Source organism: Musa acuminata, chromosome BXJ3-2 (assembly GCF_036884655.1).
Source record: "Musa acuminata AAA Group cultivar baxijiao chromosome BXJ3-2, Cavendish_Baxijiao_AAA, whole genome shotgun sequence".
Classification (NCBI taxonomy): Eukaryota; Viridiplantae; Streptophyta; class Magnoliopsida; order Zingiberales; family Musaceae; genus Musa; species Musa acuminata.
In genome coordinates, this window is record NC_088350.1 from 26,503,560 (window position 1) to 26,521,959 (window position 18,400).

At 35.6% G+C, this 18,400-nt stretch overlaps 1 protein-coding gene across 8 annotated transcripts in view; it reads left to right on the forward strand.

Annotated features, from left to right (window-relative positions):
- The first annotated feature begins 370 nt into the window (after positions 1-370).
- The window catches only part of LOC135582499 (uncharacterized), a 32,837-nt gene continuing 14,807 nt past the window's right edge, over positions 371-18,400 (forward strand). For 4 of the 8 annotated variants that reach the window (XM_065140052.1, XM_065140049.1, XM_065140050.1 and 1 more), the window contains exons 1-14: positions 371-723; positions 973-1,228; positions 2,452-2,606; positions 2,701-2,835; positions 4,681-4,942; positions 5,570-5,916; positions 6,062-6,138; positions 6,668-6,821; positions 7,611-7,800; positions 9,444-9,684; positions 12,578-13,081; positions 14,592-14,649; positions 16,405-16,492; positions 17,161-17,232. In XM_065140052.1, coding sequence (XP_064996124.1) covers positions 453-723; positions 973-1,228; positions 2,452-2,606; positions 2,701-2,835; positions 4,681-4,942; positions 5,570-5,916; positions 6,062-6,138; positions 6,668-6,821; positions 7,611-7,800; positions 9,444-9,684; positions 12,578-13,081; positions 14,592-14,649; positions 16,405-16,492; positions 17,161-17,232 — 2,810 coding nt within the window. In that variant the 5' untranslated portion in view covers positions 371-452. The remainder of the gene's footprint in view (positions 724-972; positions 1,229-2,451; positions 2,607-2,700; positions 2,836-4,680; positions 4,943-5,569; positions 5,917-6,061; positions 6,139-6,667; positions 6,822-7,610; positions 7,801-9,443; positions 9,685-12,577; positions 13,082-14,591; positions 14,650-16,404; positions 16,493-17,160; positions 17,233-18,400) is intronic. The other 4 variants (XM_065140051.1, XM_009391148.3, XM_065140053.1 and 1 more) reach the window with 3 other exon arrangements.

An 18,400-nucleotide genomic window follows, 5' to 3' on the forward strand; every position in this document is an offset into this window, starting at 1 on the left:
AGGTTAATATTAGTATATTATTGTATAAAGTAATAGATCTCAAATTGACATGTATATTATTTAATGTAATAAGAAGATATATATCAAATCGAAATTATCTTTTTTATCTATCATTTTTATATCATTCATGATATTAATAAGGTCGACTCGTGCATCATTTTCGTCGACTACAAATTTTTTAAGAGTAAGGATCAAAATAAAAAATTAATATAATTTTTTTTTAAAATTTAAGGATTTGGATACTAAATAACAAATAATATGTAATTAGCCTTATTATAAAAATACACGTAACTTAAGGGAAGGATTATAAGAAATTATTCCTTAACAGTGTCGGTCTTACTCGTTATATAAAACGATCTCAACGTTGGTGCAAAATTTGGTTTTGGAAATTTTGATCCATTTTCTGCCTCTCGGTCCCTTTTTCTTCCCACGCCTTTCTCGATTCGATCTAGATGTACGTTCATCGCTTCCTATTCTACGGATTCATCTTCCTCCGCTCGATTTCGCTGTCCTTCGGTGAATCCCTCACATGCCTCGCCGTCTATAGGGAGGGCGGCGCCCCCGCCGTCTTCCAATCGCCCAAGTGCCCGCGATGGACCCTCCTCGCCGATGATGACCGCCGCCGCCCGCCGCCGAATTGCCAGGCGGCGTTGCACCAGGGGCGGCGGCGGTCCCAGGAGGACCGCATCGTCTGCGCCCTTGGCATGAGGATCCCCTTCATTGGTACGCGGTTGCTTCACGGCACGCTTTTACTTGGGGTTTCGAATTTGGCTGTTTTGTTCCTTCTCTCAAATCGGTTGGAATGTTAGGTTCTTGCTCCGTGGATTCGTTCCTTCCCTCAGTATTACTTTGATCGTAAATCCAACATGAACTCAAATTAATTTGATGCAAAATCTTTATGAAACTATAAGGATGATGAGATCAAATTACCTTTACTTGAATCCTTAATTTAGTTGGCTTTTTATTGGATAGGTAGAACAGGAATCAAGGAGCTTGACGTTGGACTAGTAGCTGTTTTTGATGGACACAATGGGGCTGAGGCTAGTGATATGGCTTCCAAGCTTTTGGTTGAATACTTTCTTCTCCACCTCTATTTTCTTTTGGATGGGATATACTCAGTGGTTCTAAAGAAATCTAATGACAAGTTGACATATGGAGAAAACAGCATGGTTTTTGAAATTGTTAGTCTCGAGAAAACAGAGAACTGGCACTTTCCCGATCCAGAAAGGTAATCTATTTCCTTGTATATCATGTGTTTGTCATAATTTATAGGATATGCTATAATTTATGACCCAGGATTGATTTGTTTGATACTTGTTTGTCATGTTCCTACTCCCTTAGTGTCACCCTGTGACCTGAGAGAGTTAGTTGCAACTTGAAACCACTTTTTGCAACATAATATCTAAGATTATTGGCTTTATAATGGTTAAATATGACATTTATGTCCAACACCCTACCAAATTTTAATATAAAAGACCTATCAACCCATCCTAATGGCTGATTTCAAGAACTACTATGCTGATTGACACATGTCGAAGCATTTCATGCTAGAAATGTATCAATAAACTATACTGATCTTGGTTTTTTTTTTTTGTTCTTTTTATGGGAAGTGGTTCCCCAATACTATGCATATGGCACCTGATCTAGTCATCTGTTTGAACTTTTCTATAGATACCTTGAAGCATGTAAAAGAAGATACATGCATCGGGTTTCTTGGATGAATATTCTCATGCATAATATATACTATAAAAGAAGATACATTCTTTATCGAGATATATAGCAAGAGAGATGTTCATGAGATCATACCAAAATCATTTGTACAGTGGACACAACAAGCTAGAGAGAAAGAAAGACCTAAAAGATCCCTACCTGTTAAGGGTTGTGTACAATCTCATCCTTCTCCTCTTCAATCACCACCCAAAGAGCCTCCATCTTCTACTCCTCAAGGAAAACTATTGCAAGAAAGGAGAAAACAAAAGGGAATCATGTAATATTCTGTTGAAAAGAGGGATACTATCTAATCTATCATAACTCCCCAACAACAATCACTGTTTCAACCATCCAATATGATATCAAGATGCATAATTACCAGTTTGCCCTTCAAGTCCTAACTTAATTTGTTTGGGTACAACAATTCTAATATAATTTGTAACATATCAATCTGTTTGGATCAGAAAAGGCCAGTTTGGTCTATCAAAAGGTTACTGATCAATGCATATGGATACTTTTCACTGTTTGATATTGTACACACAGCTACACATCAAAAGCAGGCAGCTGATATTTCAGGCAAAATTTGCCAATACTTCTGGCCCTCCCTTTTATATTTTCTGAACACCCCATTTTGCACTATGATAGGCAGTTTTTGATCTTGTAAAGTGTCTGGAATGTTAATATTTGACCATTGTTTCCTTGATTGTCAGTGCCCATTAATTTTGGGGCTTTGAGTTGCAGTTTGTTGCTGTTTCCAAGTGGAATTATACTATGGAAAAATTGCAGGTCCAACTGGATACCAGCCAGAATATTTGACAGGACTTTTCATATGGAAATATTAAAGGAATCATTGTTGAGGACAATCCAGGATATTGATGCAACATTTTCCAAGGAAAGTAGCACTTTTCAATTCTGAAATGTTATTTGTAATTTATGAATGCTGCATCCTGTATGCTAAAACAATTCCCATGTTTAAGTTTTTGCAGGAAGCTTTGCAGAAAAATCTCGAGTCGGGTTCTACTGCCACTGTTGTTCTGATAGTTGATGGTGATGTTTTAGCTGCTAATGTTGGTGACTCAAAAGCTCTTTTGTGTACTGAGGGTTTGCGGCATCATAATCGAAAAGGTTCCTTTTTCTTTGAAGTTGTTTTATTGGCATTAGTTTTTGACTAAAATGGTATTATTTTCAATGTCCATTGTATTTTTTAAAATAGATTTTAATTTAATCTTGAGAAGTTCACATTTTTGGTATATCTTTAGATGCTCCGAAATTACAATCCATCTCTAACAGCCAAGCAAGCCAGTTATGGTGTTCTGTCTTAATGCTTCTCCAAGAGGTGCCTATTTCAGTTGGGACTGAAACCATGTTAAGAATGACAACTGAAGGTACTAAATTTAGCAATGAAAAAATTGAACACATTTGTCTTGAAGAATTTGAAAGGAGCCTAAGGGATGGCCGAGCCAGTTCGCGTTCCACTTGATTTAGAACTTAAAGCTATGATTCTAAGGAAATTTTTAGACTAATAGAATGGCTGATATATGGAAATACAATGCCCCAAGTGTCAATTCCCCATAGTGGCTGAACTGCTATTTTCTTTTCAATTACTTTTTCATTTGATTGTATAGTTGTAGTCCATTTTATTGATGTGTGGAGTCAAAAGAATACATAGAATGATAAAATTTTTCATAGTGAACAATTAGGTATAAAAATTATCGTTCTTTTGGTCAGTAGATGACTTCTGATTGATTTCACTGTTCATCTTTCCCATCTTGCTCGAAGATTGAATATAATTCTGAGATTTGCATTTTTCTTTTTGTGATTATCATAGTGGATACTCATCTGCAGCTGCAGACCTTGGGTTATCTATTTCTGGTATTAAATAATAATTTTTTTCTTGAGTATTGGCTCTGACACATTATTGGCGAAAAGTTGGCAGAACATAGTTGAGTTTTAGCTTATACAATATTTTAAAGTCATCTACTAAAGTTATAAGGGAAGTTATGCTGCATATGATTCAAATATAAATATCTGCTCATATGGTGGGACATTATAATTTTCTGAAGAATCAATCTATAGATCAACAATTGGTCTACAGCAGCTCACTGCAGTTGGAGTGTTTCAAATAGAGAATTATAATAAAGCACACTTTCTGTTTACTCTGTGCCAAGATATATACAAGACATGACTTATGATGATTTTTTCCCTTCCTTTCTCTTTCACCTTCGATTTAGCTGATGGATTCATATATCTACCATTTTTTGTTACCTTTTGTATTCAAGCAGATGAATGCTTTCATATAATCGTATCGTTTTGTTGGAGGAAAAAAATCATGCTCTTATTGTGTGCTAAGACTTGAACTAATTTAGTCTCAAATGGTGAAATTCGATTGATCAAAACCAGTTTGTTCCATAAGTTGTAAATGAGAGAGCTGACGGACAACGGGCACACACGGCTACATAGCGAGGGTTCGAACCCTTGACCTACGGCAAAGAGACCAGATACACACCACTAGGCTAGCTGGTTGGGTGTACATGTTACATCTTGTTGAAGAAGGATAACCATGAAGTGGACATATTTTTCCATCAGTATGATTTGTAGGGTGATTATCATAGCAGGATCAACAATTTAATTAAAAAATAAGAACTAAAGACAATAGACAAGTTAAGAAATTTCTAGTTAGAGGAACATTTTGAGTCCTGTTCAATCTAGAAGGAAAGGAGAGTAGAAGGTCGAAACAGAACATTTTCTTTAAAATTGCCTAGAGTAGACTTAAAAGGCTTTGTTGGGAATTTATGACTTTGTTGTTGTAGTGGTAGTAGACTTAAAAGGGATACATAGTCCACAAGAGATGTCTTACATGTCTTATCATGGAATACAGTGGGCTGCAGTCTTTTTTTTTTTTCTATAAAGTTTCAGTTTACTTTTTTTGTCTTGCATCAAAGAATGAGTTTGTTGATTTGTGTATTGCAGGTAATTTGTCAAGGATAAATCGACAAAGGAGAAGTAAAAATGCCATATTTCCTGTTGGTCAGAATGGACAACTGGAGTTGGCAACCAATGGTGGACCAAATTATTTTGTTAAGGAGCTCACAGTGGACCATCATGCTGACAGAGAAGATGAAAGAAGCCGAATTGAAGCTGCTGGTGGATACGTTGTTGAGTGGGCTGGTGTGGTTCGGGTCAATGGTGAGCTGGCTGTATCTCGGGCTATAGGTGATATGGCTTTTAAAAAGTAATTCTCTTATCTCCAAAGGTGTCATATCCTTTCTAATTACTCTCTAAATAGTGTCAACAATTCAACATCCTCCAATTTTTGGCGATTTATAATTGACATAAGAATTACCTATTTCTTGTATAGCATAAAGTTCGTTTCGCAGAAAGAAAACTGATATTAAATAGACAGTGTAATAAGTAGCCATAATACATCTAAGTCAAGAGCTTCAGGTCCAGAACTTATCCAGTTTCCATATCATACCTTGAAAAGAGGTTTACTTATCTGAAATAGTATCTACATTTAGAGTCTTAGACTATTCTGGAATGTATAGTGACCTGGATCATGTAAAATGTATCAGTATGGTTGATGTAGTTGCACATATCTTAAGTGCTTACCAATAATAGTCAATTTTGTGTCGTGTGAATGTGTCAAACATGCATTTATGGTTTGAGAACAATTGATCTAGAAACTACAGTATACAATTAACGTAAAAAATCCCTAAATATAATAACTTGAATATTCATAGTTTTGTTTTCTTTTTATGTTTTGTGGTGGCTATTGTTACTCTATAATCTGAACACTTCTATTGTAATTCTTATTTCTTAGATCTTATCTCATTCAGTTGTTGCTCTTGATCATGGTTAGTTATGGTGTGGTCTCTACACCCGAGATGACAGATTGGCAACAGATAACAAGAAATGACAGTTATTTGATTGCGGCATCTGATGGAGTCTTTGAAAAGCTGACCATGCAAGAAGTTTGTGATCTGTTATGGTATGAGAAACTAAAAGCTAATGTGAAGGCGGAGTATATTCACAGTGTGACATACACTTTAGCTGATCTTTTAGTGAACACTGCTTTTGAAAGGGGTACCATGGACAACATGGCAATTGTAGTCATTCCTTTGAAATCTTCTGGGACTTTTGTGGAAAATGTGTTTGATGCAGATGAAACCTCTGACTTGTCATTGTTGGAATTGCAGAAAAAGTTAGGTAATGCTGATTTTCTCGCTATATTTACCAATTCTTTGTAAAACCTTTTTCTACTTGCAGCTAGTTTAATAGCAACAACAGCTTGTTTTTGGTCTTTAATTGTCTGCTAACACATGTTCATTGCCTTCCTCTCTGACGTGGCCAGCAAATGATGCAATTAATACACGCCTTGTACCAATGGAGTACTACAACAACATCGCATCGAAGTTTGATCGGTTTTTGGTAAGAAGAACATTCTAACATTTTGTTAAACCTTATATCAATATTATTTTTGTGTTTTCATTTCTTCATGTTCCAGTATGTCACTTTTACTTTTGGCTCTTTTTTCCACAAGCTATAAGCAAACTGTAGGGGAAGTACTGACACAATAAGAATTCTGTGACCTATGAATGTCAGCCAGTGAACAATTTCCACCTGTTTTTAAGCATTCAATTAATGAAGGCTTCAGGCTGATTAGGTCATGGTGAGCATAACTAGGTCTATGTCATTTATTCTGCTATCAGAGAGTTGATTGTAGTAGTTACATGGTTCTAACAGTGGGAAAGATAGAGGGTGGACCTTAGTGTCACTGTAAGTCCATCCTGGCAGGAGCCTTGTGCATGGGGGGGTTCTTTTTCTTTTTTAGTCTGTTTGACAGATTTCAAATGCTTACTATCTTCACGTTTCTGCTTAATTTGAGTATTATTCACTCTCAAGAGGATGCATTATGCATTCTGGCTTTATCTATTCTTAGTGATTGTAATTGCTGTAGGTTGAAACAGAACAGAGAAGACTTGGTTGCTTTTATCTGTCGGAAAATCTGAATGAGGACATGGATTATGTTTTCCAAGGACCGAAAGAATCTCAAAAAGGTGGAGAGCATGGCTTATATCAGTCATTACTTGACTCAGATATGTCATATCACAGTAAGTCATGAAGTTCCTGCGTATTTACAAAAATGAATTGTCCAGCATGACAAGAACTTATTAGAAACTGTGTAATCATGAGTCATGACTTTTTCTGGTAACTATTTCTGTCTCTAGTTATTATGTAACCAACAAGGTTTAATAAAAATATTGAGATTGATTTAAGGTTGGAGAAACTTTTCATGTGGTGTCAAACAATTATCAATTTCTTCCTAGTTCCTAGTTAGTATTCTATCAGCAATTCAGCATCGCAGATAAAACAAGTGAACATTTGACCAAAAGTTTGATCATAAAAATATTACTTTAGAGGTTTAGATCACCCTTTGAGCATAGAACCTACAAGTTAGAATGGTTTAGGTTTTAGCTCTTCTAGAGGGTATCCTATTAATGTTTCGAGTCCCCTCCACTATATAGTTGCTCATATAGTCATGTCGTTGATCACAACATGTTGATAATTAGACAAATACTACCTTCTTTTTAATGCAACTCCTAGTATTTTCCACAAACCCTACAAACACAAATTGCAAAAGTTCTTAATATGTCACCTTGGTATAAATGGGCAACCAGGCAAGATTTTCGTGGGGTTCTCTCCCCTATATTTTTGAATTGTCCACAACTGTCCTTTTGTGCGTGAACTATATTTCAAACTTACTTGAGGTCAATGTGCTATTTGTTATCATTTTAAGTAACTCTCACTCATCATTTTATTTCTGTTTTGTTTCTCTAGAGAAACCCGTTTAACTGTCTCATGCATTTCGATTACTATATTTTTTCTATTGTAATGTTTAGGTGGAGGGCCTTTAGAACGTTATAAAGACCAAAAGTTATGCTGGCACTTCGGGATCCACGATGGAGACAGAGGTCAATGTACTAGTCCTGATGTGTTCGCTAAGTTTCTGGGTTTGCTAGACTCAATTCCTTACAGTGATATCAGATCCGACTCTTCAGAATCATTTGCATACAAAATACCCAATTTCAGGTACCTCTTTTTGACCCACACTTGTAAAATAAATGTTTGTTGGTTTTTTTTCTTATAGAATAAATGTATCTAGATAATATACACTGTTATGCCCATTCAGGAAAGATGCAAATCATATATTGCTTGTACTCAACATAGAATTAGAGTTTTGAATCTTTTGATTGTCGAGAGGAGATGAAGTAATAATTAAATGGTAAATGTAAGGATATATTTCAAATTGGTTCAAGTTTCAACTTCAAAATCCTTGTACATGGTGAAAATCCTTTACTTCTTCCATCAAGAGATTATCTCTTATTTGTAAATCTCCATGTCTCCCGTCTGTGTTCAATTGACTTAGGTATCAGGTACTTTGACATTGCAGATCCAAGCACAAGGGATAACTCAGGCATGGAAACAGGATTCACTCAACTTATTTAGTTGAGTGGTCTGTATTTTGGTTGGATTGGATTGCTTTTGGAAATACCAACTTTTTTTTGAATGATTTTGATTTTCAGATGCTTACGACCCAATCTTATGTTGATTTTCTCAATAGGATTTCCAATTTGATCCATTGATATTTGTACATATTATTAATATGAGATACTCAAATATGGCTCTTTCCCTAGCATAAACTCAACTAAGATTTGAGTGTAGTGCAATCTTTGAATTTGTAGCCATATATGCTATGGTTTGTTGGCTCAATTATGTGTGATTAGGTTTCTTTTGTTGTTAGCAAGTTGTGGTTGCTATCCAGTAATATTTGGTTCATTTTTCCTTTAACTGTGACATGCAAGCTGCATAATCAAATTGGAGAGACCATATTACAGAATAAATATGCAATCGGAGAGATTTCCTACTAATTCATTAATTCACTTTAAATTAGTATACATGACTATAATAAAGTATAATGTGGACAAAGGATTTCAACTTCAGTAACCTGTACCAGTCCCCCCTTGGGCTGGTATACCACTTGGAGTAAGTAGAAAAGATGGTGAGGCCTTCTTTCTCTTCCTTCTCTTGGCACAGAATTGTTGAGCAAATTGCACTGCTGTCACTGTGTCTTTGAAGCTCTAATCACATTTCGAAAACACTTAACCACATTGAAGACTCAAAACCAAAAGACCGGGAAGAATTTAAAGAGTTTTGGCCAGTTTTGGTTTAAACTGGTTGAAAGTGACCTAGTTTAGATAAAATAGTTGAAACAGCTGGTTTTGAGTTTTTTTTTATTATATATCAGCCCATATGGGGTCAATCTGTCTACACTCCAGACCCAGCCTCAGCCTCAGACTGGTTTTTGAGCTATCTTGGAGGTGCATGTGTTTTAGATCTATCAATGACAGAGTTATGCAGGCATGCAAAAGAAACTCATCGCTGCATACCATCTACAGAAAAGAGAAGGCCTTAAGAATTAGCATCTCAAGTTTTTTTTCCCAAGGCTTATAAATAAAGGAGTAAGTCCATAAGCAAACAGTTAAGCTTGCTGACTACTTTTATGTTTATGGTCTGCTCTATGTGATGGAGTTTCAATCTAATAATGTTATTTCTTAATGCCATTGAATGCCTTTTTTTTCCCAGCAGTTTGATACTTGTTCGATTTAACCTTTTATTATTTTCTCATGATTGGTTCTATCTTTTCTTACTTGTATATCTTTTTGTTGACTTAGGTATGTCTTAAAGCGGAGGTTTGATCGTGGATCATATGGCGAAGTTTGGTTGGCCTTTCATTGGAATTGTTCCCAGGATAGTGATATATACAACAGCAGCCATAAAAACTTGTATCATTTTGCTTCGAGTCTGCATATGGATACATCTAAGTGCAATATGAGTGCAAGCTCTAAAACATCCAATAGACATTGCTCTACTGATCAGAGGGACAGCAATTTGTTCATTCTGAAGCGGATAATGGTAAGATAATGTGCACTTTTTTGTCCAATTAGTTCTTTATCAATAGCACGTTTGAAATATTAAATTTTTTTCTATTGTTATTGTGTATGTTTTTTTCTTTTTAACTGTTGGGACTTGGGATATTATGTAACCTTAGGCACCCAATTAAGTTTGCCCACATGATGACCGAGGAAAATAAACCTTCTTAGACATAGTCCTTAATGTCACTTATACTAGCTTTTTCTGATGAAATTAGACTTGCCAGAGAAAGTCATTTATCAGATAGGAAATATCTGTTACTTTTGAAAACCTATTTGGTATGTTGGTTTCTATTTTAACCTTAAAATCTTAGGCAATCATACAGTTGATCTGAAATTAATCTTGACATTCTATCTTGATATTGCAGGTGAAATTATCAAGTGAATATGCAGTCAAATCATAATATGTAGGAGTAATAAGTAATCATGAATTCATGATTGGGGAAAATTCCTTTGAAGAAATATAAATAAGTGGCCTTGTGGTTTGTTTCTTTAACAATAATGATGGAGATAAAAGATCATTTTGCCTTATAAAATTCTACTAGTTCTTGTTGAAGCCCAGGCCCATAATATATATGTTATAGGAAGTGGTAAATATGATTGATTTAAATGAATGTTGAAAACTTGAAATTGCATGATTTTGCATATACATGTACTTTTGCATATACGAAGTGGTAGAACTCCATGGTGTATGTTTTTTCGATGATAATATTTTGATTGGGAGTTCAACGAAGTTAATTTCAAACTTTGACTTAGGGAGATAATTCTTACTTCTTGGAAACCAAAAGTTTTAAATTAAGATTAAGAATAAATATATGAGATGTAATTTTCACTAATGTTAATAGAAGAACTAAGGATGTAGTCTAGATGGATGGTTAAGAACTTCTTCTAAGTGAAAACTTTAGAGGTAAAATATCTAGGATTTATTATTCAACATTATAAAGAGATTGATGAAGATATTTCCATAGTAGGGTTTTTAATACTATTCCGTACCGGCCGTATCAGTTTGCTAGCTGATTGGCACGCGGACCGCCCGCTACCGGTCGGTATCAACCTGGTTGCGGTGAGGCGAGACGAGGAAGAATAGGACATTCGAAGAAGAGGGAGAAGTATTGAAGAAGAAGAAGAAGCATCCAGAAAGAGGGAGAAGTGTTGAGAAAGAGGACCGCAGAGTCATCGATGCGCCGTCACCAGCGTCTCGATGAACCTGAGCCTATCGAATCTCGGCGTGAACTTGTCTTCCACGCCCTTTCTCGATCCCGATCCGGCACCGCCCTCCCTCGATGATCCCGATCTAGGAGGTAACAGCGAGGAGAGTCGTATCTCTTTGGAGGAGGAGCTGGAGGCACGGGGATCAGAGGAGGCAGCGGCGAGAGCAGCGGAAGAGGCGGCTGCGAGGAAGGCAGCAAAGACCCCAGCCTTCTTCATCTTCGAATGGTCTCCTTTGTCCACTGTCGCTGCACGTAGAACCTTCCAATGTCGTCTTTCTTCTACCCACCTCCTTAACATCGAAGGCCGTAGACGAGACAATGAGGAAAAGAAGGACAAGGCAACGACGACGAGGCTACCGCTTGGTACACCTTGTATCTTCTTTATATCTTTATATATTGATTTTTATATCTTTTTATATAAAAAGATATATATTTTATAATTTTTGTATATTATTATATATATATATTTATTTTTTTATATATTTAGTATCGCTTGGTACTAAAATTGATTTTTATTTTTTTTCTAGGCGTACCGCTCAATACGTTGTATTGTATCGTGTTGAGCAAAGCTCGGTACACAAATACGATATGAAATTTCAATCCTTGATCCATAGGATAAAAATTGAGTGATTAAAGTAGAGATGGATGTAAGGAGTTTCTTGTGATCATAGGGATTAAAAGAAAAAGTGTATAAGATAGTTGTTGGCCAACAAAGCTCTATTGATTAAAATGTTTGGTAGTTAATAAGTAACTTGTACAAGAAATTTGTGATACTAAATTGATAATGTTGTTAAGGTGGATGCATGGAATTACTAGGAAAGATTGATAAAAATAATTTCATTGGTCAACAATTAGACATAATTTGAGTGAAGGATAAAATGAGGAAGGATCATACAAACATATTCCAAGGGGAACTATAGATGTTATGGTTGGAAGAGGTGTGGCTACTAGTTTAATGGTGCAAAGAGAGGTAGAGAAAGACCTAGAGATTTGAATATCCATGATTTAACTTAGAAATTTAGAATATTGTTTTGTAATTGGTAGGAAAAGATCTATGTACAAACAATTGGGATCAAGAATTTTAATTTACTGCCCAATGTAAGCCTTAGCCTTGTACGGGTGGTATGAGGTCGTGCTGGGCATTATACCCTATTCCATGTGTAGGATGTCAGATAGGTGAAAACTCCATACTGAACCATACTAGATGGTATTGCAAACCTTGATTAGGACATTATGGTTGTTATTATTGTACTTAGTAATTTTATATTATTATAGTTAATTTCATTGTATCTATTTAATGTATAGCTTTACTGAATTATATATAACAAACAGATTTTAAAGAATACAGTGGAGGCACCATGGATGCTGCTTGCTTTCTACCATGAATACATACTTGTAGGGTAGGATAATTCACCAGAAATTTATCATTCTTGGTTTATAATACAGGAATTGTTAACTTTAATATTTTTTTGCACCTCTATGTTATTATCCTTTATTTTGATGGGTATATATTGCTAGTGTACCAGTTGATGGTGATGGTCTGGAAGTTCAAAATTTTCTTCTTTCTTGCTGTTTTCTATAAAGTTGTTTTTTTAATACACACATTAATATTTCACTTACATGTAGAGCTTTACAAGTTTGAGTTCCTGATATAATAAATATTAGGTGGAGAGAGGGACCAATGCTTACCTGAGTGGCCTGCGTGAAAAGTACTTTGGAGAACTTTTTTCAAATGCTTCTACGTCTCTAGGGGGTTCAATTACAGAAACACCAACAACCTTTTCTGTAGATATGCAATCTGATTTCTCTGATCTTTTGCAAAAGAACATGTCAGATAATGATGAGGTGGATGATATCTTTGATTCAACAAATACTTACGCTAGGAATTATGGAGCAATGCCGATAAGCTATGAAGAAGGTTTAAAACATATAGCTAGATATGTAGAATCATTTGAGTCAGAATCAAAAGAATTATGGCTTGTTTTTAGTAATGAAGGAATGTCTCTATCAAAGCTGATATATACAGCAGAAGAATCAAAATCATTCACCAATAATGAAAGGGATGAAAAAGTGAGGAATGTTAGAGTACTACGTCCTTCTTCCTGGTGGCACTGGTTAAGGACGACAGAAGCAGGACAAAACGAAATGAAAGACCTCATATGGCAGCTGGTATGTCTTCATCACTTTTGTTCTCTATCGATTTCCTTCTTAGCATCACATGCATGTTTTCTTCATCCTTTTTTTTAATCTTTCTATGAATAGAAATGATAGACACCTTAGTGTCCTTGGAAGTATACACTGTAGTTCTGTGATGTTACAAGGTCTGTTTTTATTGGTACTATTAACATGATCTTTGGCAAATGAACATTCATGTGAGCCATGTCATCCGCGTAAAATCAAATGGAACTATTTCACAAATTTATGGTTAAATATATAAATTTAAATAATTATTAAAATATTTAAATAAATTATATATATATATATATATATATATATATATATATATATATATAATCTTAACCATCATTAAATCATTTACATTAAAGTGAAACAATGTCATCGCAAAGAAGCATCCATCAGGGATATATCTGTGAAATGTTAAATCATTTATATTATCCCTTAAGTTTTATTGAAGCATCTGATCTTATAATAACTTTTGGGAAAATGTTTACATAAAGAAATTATCAGGGATATATCTGTGAAATGTTTAAAAAGTATTCATGTCTGATACAGGTAAGGTAACCATTTGCCAGTCTCCTACAGATAGTTTATTACTACTTTCAAAGAGAGTATAGCTTAAAGTTGAAGGCTCCAAGAATCATTTGACTAAATATGACTGTCAACTATCAACTTGTCAATCCTATTTGATGTCTTTTTTTTTCCAGCTGCAAGTTTAGGCATCAAAGGGAGTAACATGAGAGCCAATTATAAATGAAAAATAGGATCTTCTTCAAATGCAGACACTCAACCAAAGAACAAACTGAACTGGGGCTTTGGTCAAGCTGTGAACATAACTTTCCAGTTTCGACTGAGTTTTTATTATTCAAATCCTTAAAGTTGGGCAAGATCTCAACTTGGCAGTTGGACTGGTTTGGCTTGAAATGTTTGCGAGGTATGACCATATAGGTTGACTATTGGTCTATAGTGATTGGAGTGTGCGACACACAATTCTGCAGAATGCAGATGATCTAGTGTCCTTTTCTTACAGATGTCCAAGCCTTATCAAGAATTAAAAAAAAAAAGAATGAATGAAATACAATAGAGAATAAACAGCCTCCAACAAATCTAGGCATATGGTTCTAGGAGAGGATAATTATGAGCTTAAGTTATGTAGTAATCAGGTTTCAGTTGCATTTGATTTATGGTCTTCTTAAGGTGATGATTTAGATAGTATCTTTGGTCGAGACACTTAACATGCTGCCTACGTATTGTTTGGTCAGTGAAGCCCCTTAAGGTCCCATATATTCATTGTATGCAAGAAAACATGTTCATTACGAGCACCATTTATGTTTATTATCATTTCATATCATTTTATGCTTGTAGTTGTCACATTATGGTGGTAGGAAGTAAGCTTATTAGTTTATGGAGCCTTAGAAAATGTCATCTGGGTTTTTTTTTTCTTAACCTTGCCTAAATATACCAATGCTTATTCTTATATGTTTTTTTGTCTTTGTTTTAGTTACTGGCTCTCAAAGCTTGTCATGATCGCAATGTCACCCATAGAGACATTAAACCTGGTAAGAGTATCATGACCTTGTATCTTAATTCTATATTTTAGTTGCTAATCCTGCTGTGTCTGTAATGAAACTCCAAATCTGGTACGATGACATAAATGAAAAATATTTTGAAAGTCTTCTTTACATCCCATACTCTCTCTCCCCTCCCCCCTCCCTTTTTTTTTTTTTTTTTTATTCTTAGTTGATGTTTTATAAAAGGATTGCAATCTTGTATGAGAGTACTGGACCAGTCCCTGGCCTGACTGATATGTACTGATTAGTACCCAGTGTATCAGTACATGTTACACCGATATGCACCAAAGACTCGAAGGGGAAGAAGAAGGAGAAGGGGAAGGAAGAGCTGACAATGGAGGAAGAGTAAGGAAGAAGAGGAGGTGGTGGAAGAAGATGAAGAAGAGCAGGTGGTGGAGGAACAAGAGAAGGATGAAGAGGAAGAAGAGGAGGTGGAGGAGCATGAGGAAGAAAGAAAAAGAGGAAGGAGGAAGAAGAGGAGGTGGTGGAAGAAGATGAAGAAGAGCAGGTGGTGGAGGAACAAGAGAAGGATGAAGAGGAAGAAGAGGAGGTGGAGGAGCATGAGGAAGAAAGAAAAAGAGGAAGGAGGAAGAAGAGGAGGTGGTGGAGAAACAGGAGGAAGAGGAAGAGGAAGAAGAAGAGGTAGTGGAGGAAGAGGGGAGCAGGAACTCGGGTATCGACCTTGGGTACACCGGTATCGACCTCGGGTAACTTGCCAGAGGTAGGCAGCATGCCTTGAGTAGCTGGGACATAGTTGTTGCAGACGGCAGCGATGGCTCACATGGCTGTACACATAAGGGAAGAGGACGGCAGCGGTGCTCATGTGGCTATGCATGTACAGAGAAGAGAACGCGAACCCTAATCCTGGTTTTAAGTTTTTTTATTTTCTTTTTTAGTAGATTGGACCAAACCACCAAAATGGGGGTGATCCACTCTTTGGGCTCGGGCCAGTATACACCGGTTGGTATGAACCGAACTGGGCAAAATTGCACTCCATGGTTTTATTAGCGATGCTGATTTTAATATTAAGCCAGGTTTTAGGATCTATTCCATTTCAGTTTTTTTTAATTGGTAACTAAAAATACTCTCTATGCAGTTCTTTTATTCTTAAACAAAATTACTTCTATGGTTCTTTCTTGGAGTCTGTATTTCTTTCTGTTCCTTTTAGTTTATTTTTCTTTATATTATAGATTTTGCATGGACTGGTACTTAATCACATACAAGGATCCAATAATATCTTTTATCCTTCTTGCTAGTCTATTATTCTTAAAAGCTTATTTGGATGTTTTTCTATGTCCTTTTCAGGATATATAAACAGTGCAATCCTACTTCTTTTTAGGGTCCTTGTCTGTGATGAACTCAGGATTATCCTTTTTTGTTTCACTTCTTCCCATGTCTTGTTTGGCCTTTCTATTTTTGCAGCATCTCCAGATTTGAAGGCTTAGCTCTCAGTATGAATGCACAGAATGGTCATTTTTAGTCCAGTTTGACTATGCAATTTAAATTTGTATCTTTTTGTTTCCAGAAAGATCTCTAAGACACATATTTTTAGACTTGAATACTCATTTATTTAATAATAATGTGATTTTGTAAGAACCATAAGTTTTCCCTCGTCTTATAATTACTTGTGTCAAAGTGTTGCATCAGTTGTCTGGTTCATTTAGTGTTATCTGTAGATTTACTACATTTCATAATCTTGGTTTTCACTTATTAAGCTAATGTAAGTGTTTATTTTGTTTGTAGAAAACATGATTGTATGCTTGGAAGACGTGGACACAGGAAGATGCTTAAGCGAAATTCCCAATGGGGTTAGACAAAATCATCTAAAAATGTACATACTTTTGCCATTATCTTGGTTCTTCCTCTTGCAATTTTCTTTATTAATATTGGAGAATATAATCAACAGACTGACAATTATTTCAGTAACTGAAAAAAGGGAATGTTATTAGGTGTAGAAAAGTGAGAATGTTGGTAAGAATTGTTTGTTTATATATGCACATTTTTCTTATAGGTATATCTGTTTAATTTTTTATCCATGTATGTAATAAATAAATAAGTGAACTGATATAAATCAGATGGGTAGTACCTTAGTCATTCCTGTTTGATCCCACTAGCATGTGTAATTTCTTATAATCTTCTATGTTAAACAAATAATATTAAGAAAGAAACTGATCGTTGACAAAGGCAACAGTGTGCCGATTCCACTGAAGATGAATGGTCTACAACTCTACACACAATTATAGAGAATTTGGACTATAGAAATATGCTGCTTATATCATCAGATAAGATGTGATTACTAGCATAACTAGTATTTAATGGAGAAAATGTGGAGGTTTGAGCTTTATATTTCCTTTTAAAGCTTAAATATATTCACTTTCTTTTGCCAATCTACATTTGATGAGCTAGTTTACACTTATGGGTATAATCATAGTTGTAAATGGGACATTGATTTCGCTTATTGAATTAGTAATTGGGTCTAGTTTTTGTTTTATTCTACAGGCGGATTATTGATTTTGGCAGTGCAATTGATGATTTCACCATGAAGCATCTTTATGGATCTGGGCCAACTAGGTAAGAAGTCATTTCTGATTATTGCATAATCTTTTAGTTGATCTGGTTGTCTTAGGGAGCTAAGTCTATATTTATTTTGTTTGTTTGTTTCTGCTATAGTTGGCCAACCCACCGGCAGCCCTATTCACCTTTCTAAGCATTTGTTACATTGTCACAATTTATAACAGAGATACAGGTTAATTTTCCAGGGAATTTTCTTGTGGCAGTATAGGGTTTCAGTTCAATTAAAATGCAAGATATTTCTCCTCAAGAGGCATCTCATACCTTATTTTGTGTCTTTAGTTGCTTGTTTTTTTTATGTATTTGTCTTTTGTCCAAGAAAATTGGGCGAACAAAATTTGGTCAGAATGTTGATAATATATTAGCACAGTCATGTTTCAAAGTTCCAGAACATTTCAGTGGAACATTTTGTTCCTGGGGCTTCCAAGATAAAAGAAAAGGGGTATAAGAACCACCAAACTAATTCCTAAAATAGAAAACGGGTCATGACTGTGCTCTTTATATGACAGAATTGGACCAACTTGTTTACCAAATGTATAAAACCAGTCTTTCTTTTCAACATTTGGTTTTGATTATCAGATCAGCACTAAGCATCTTATAGGTTGGTATTGGTCTCTATCTAATTTCTTTATATTATATTTATGGTGATATTAATCAGTATAAAAGGATTACCTTTTCAAGTACCGGACCTGTTTCGGCAATCTATTGGACCAGTATGTACCAGTGTACCAATACATGGTATGTTGGTGTGTACTGGTGTTTCTGCGTTTCTATGAGGAAGAAAAAGAGGGAGAAGAGGAAGGAGTGGTGGAGGAATAGAGGAGGAAGAGAGAGGAAGGAAGAAGGAAGATGAGGAAGCGGTGGAGGAAGAAGAAATAAGAGGAGGAGAAGCAGCAGCGGCAGCGTCGAAGTGGCAGTGGCAACAGCAACAGCAACAGCAAAGCGGCAGGGGCAATGGCATTGTACGCGAAGAGAATTTGTTTTTCTTCTTTTTGAACGTTGAGTTGGATAGGGCCCCACCACTTTTTTTATTTTTTTTATTATTTTAACCGGACCGCCCGAAACGGCGGTGGTCCGTGTATCGGCCCATGCTTCATATAAAGGATTAAATTTTCGATTGTATTAATCAAGGTGGATCATTTTTGCTTGTTTGACCATTGACCAGTAT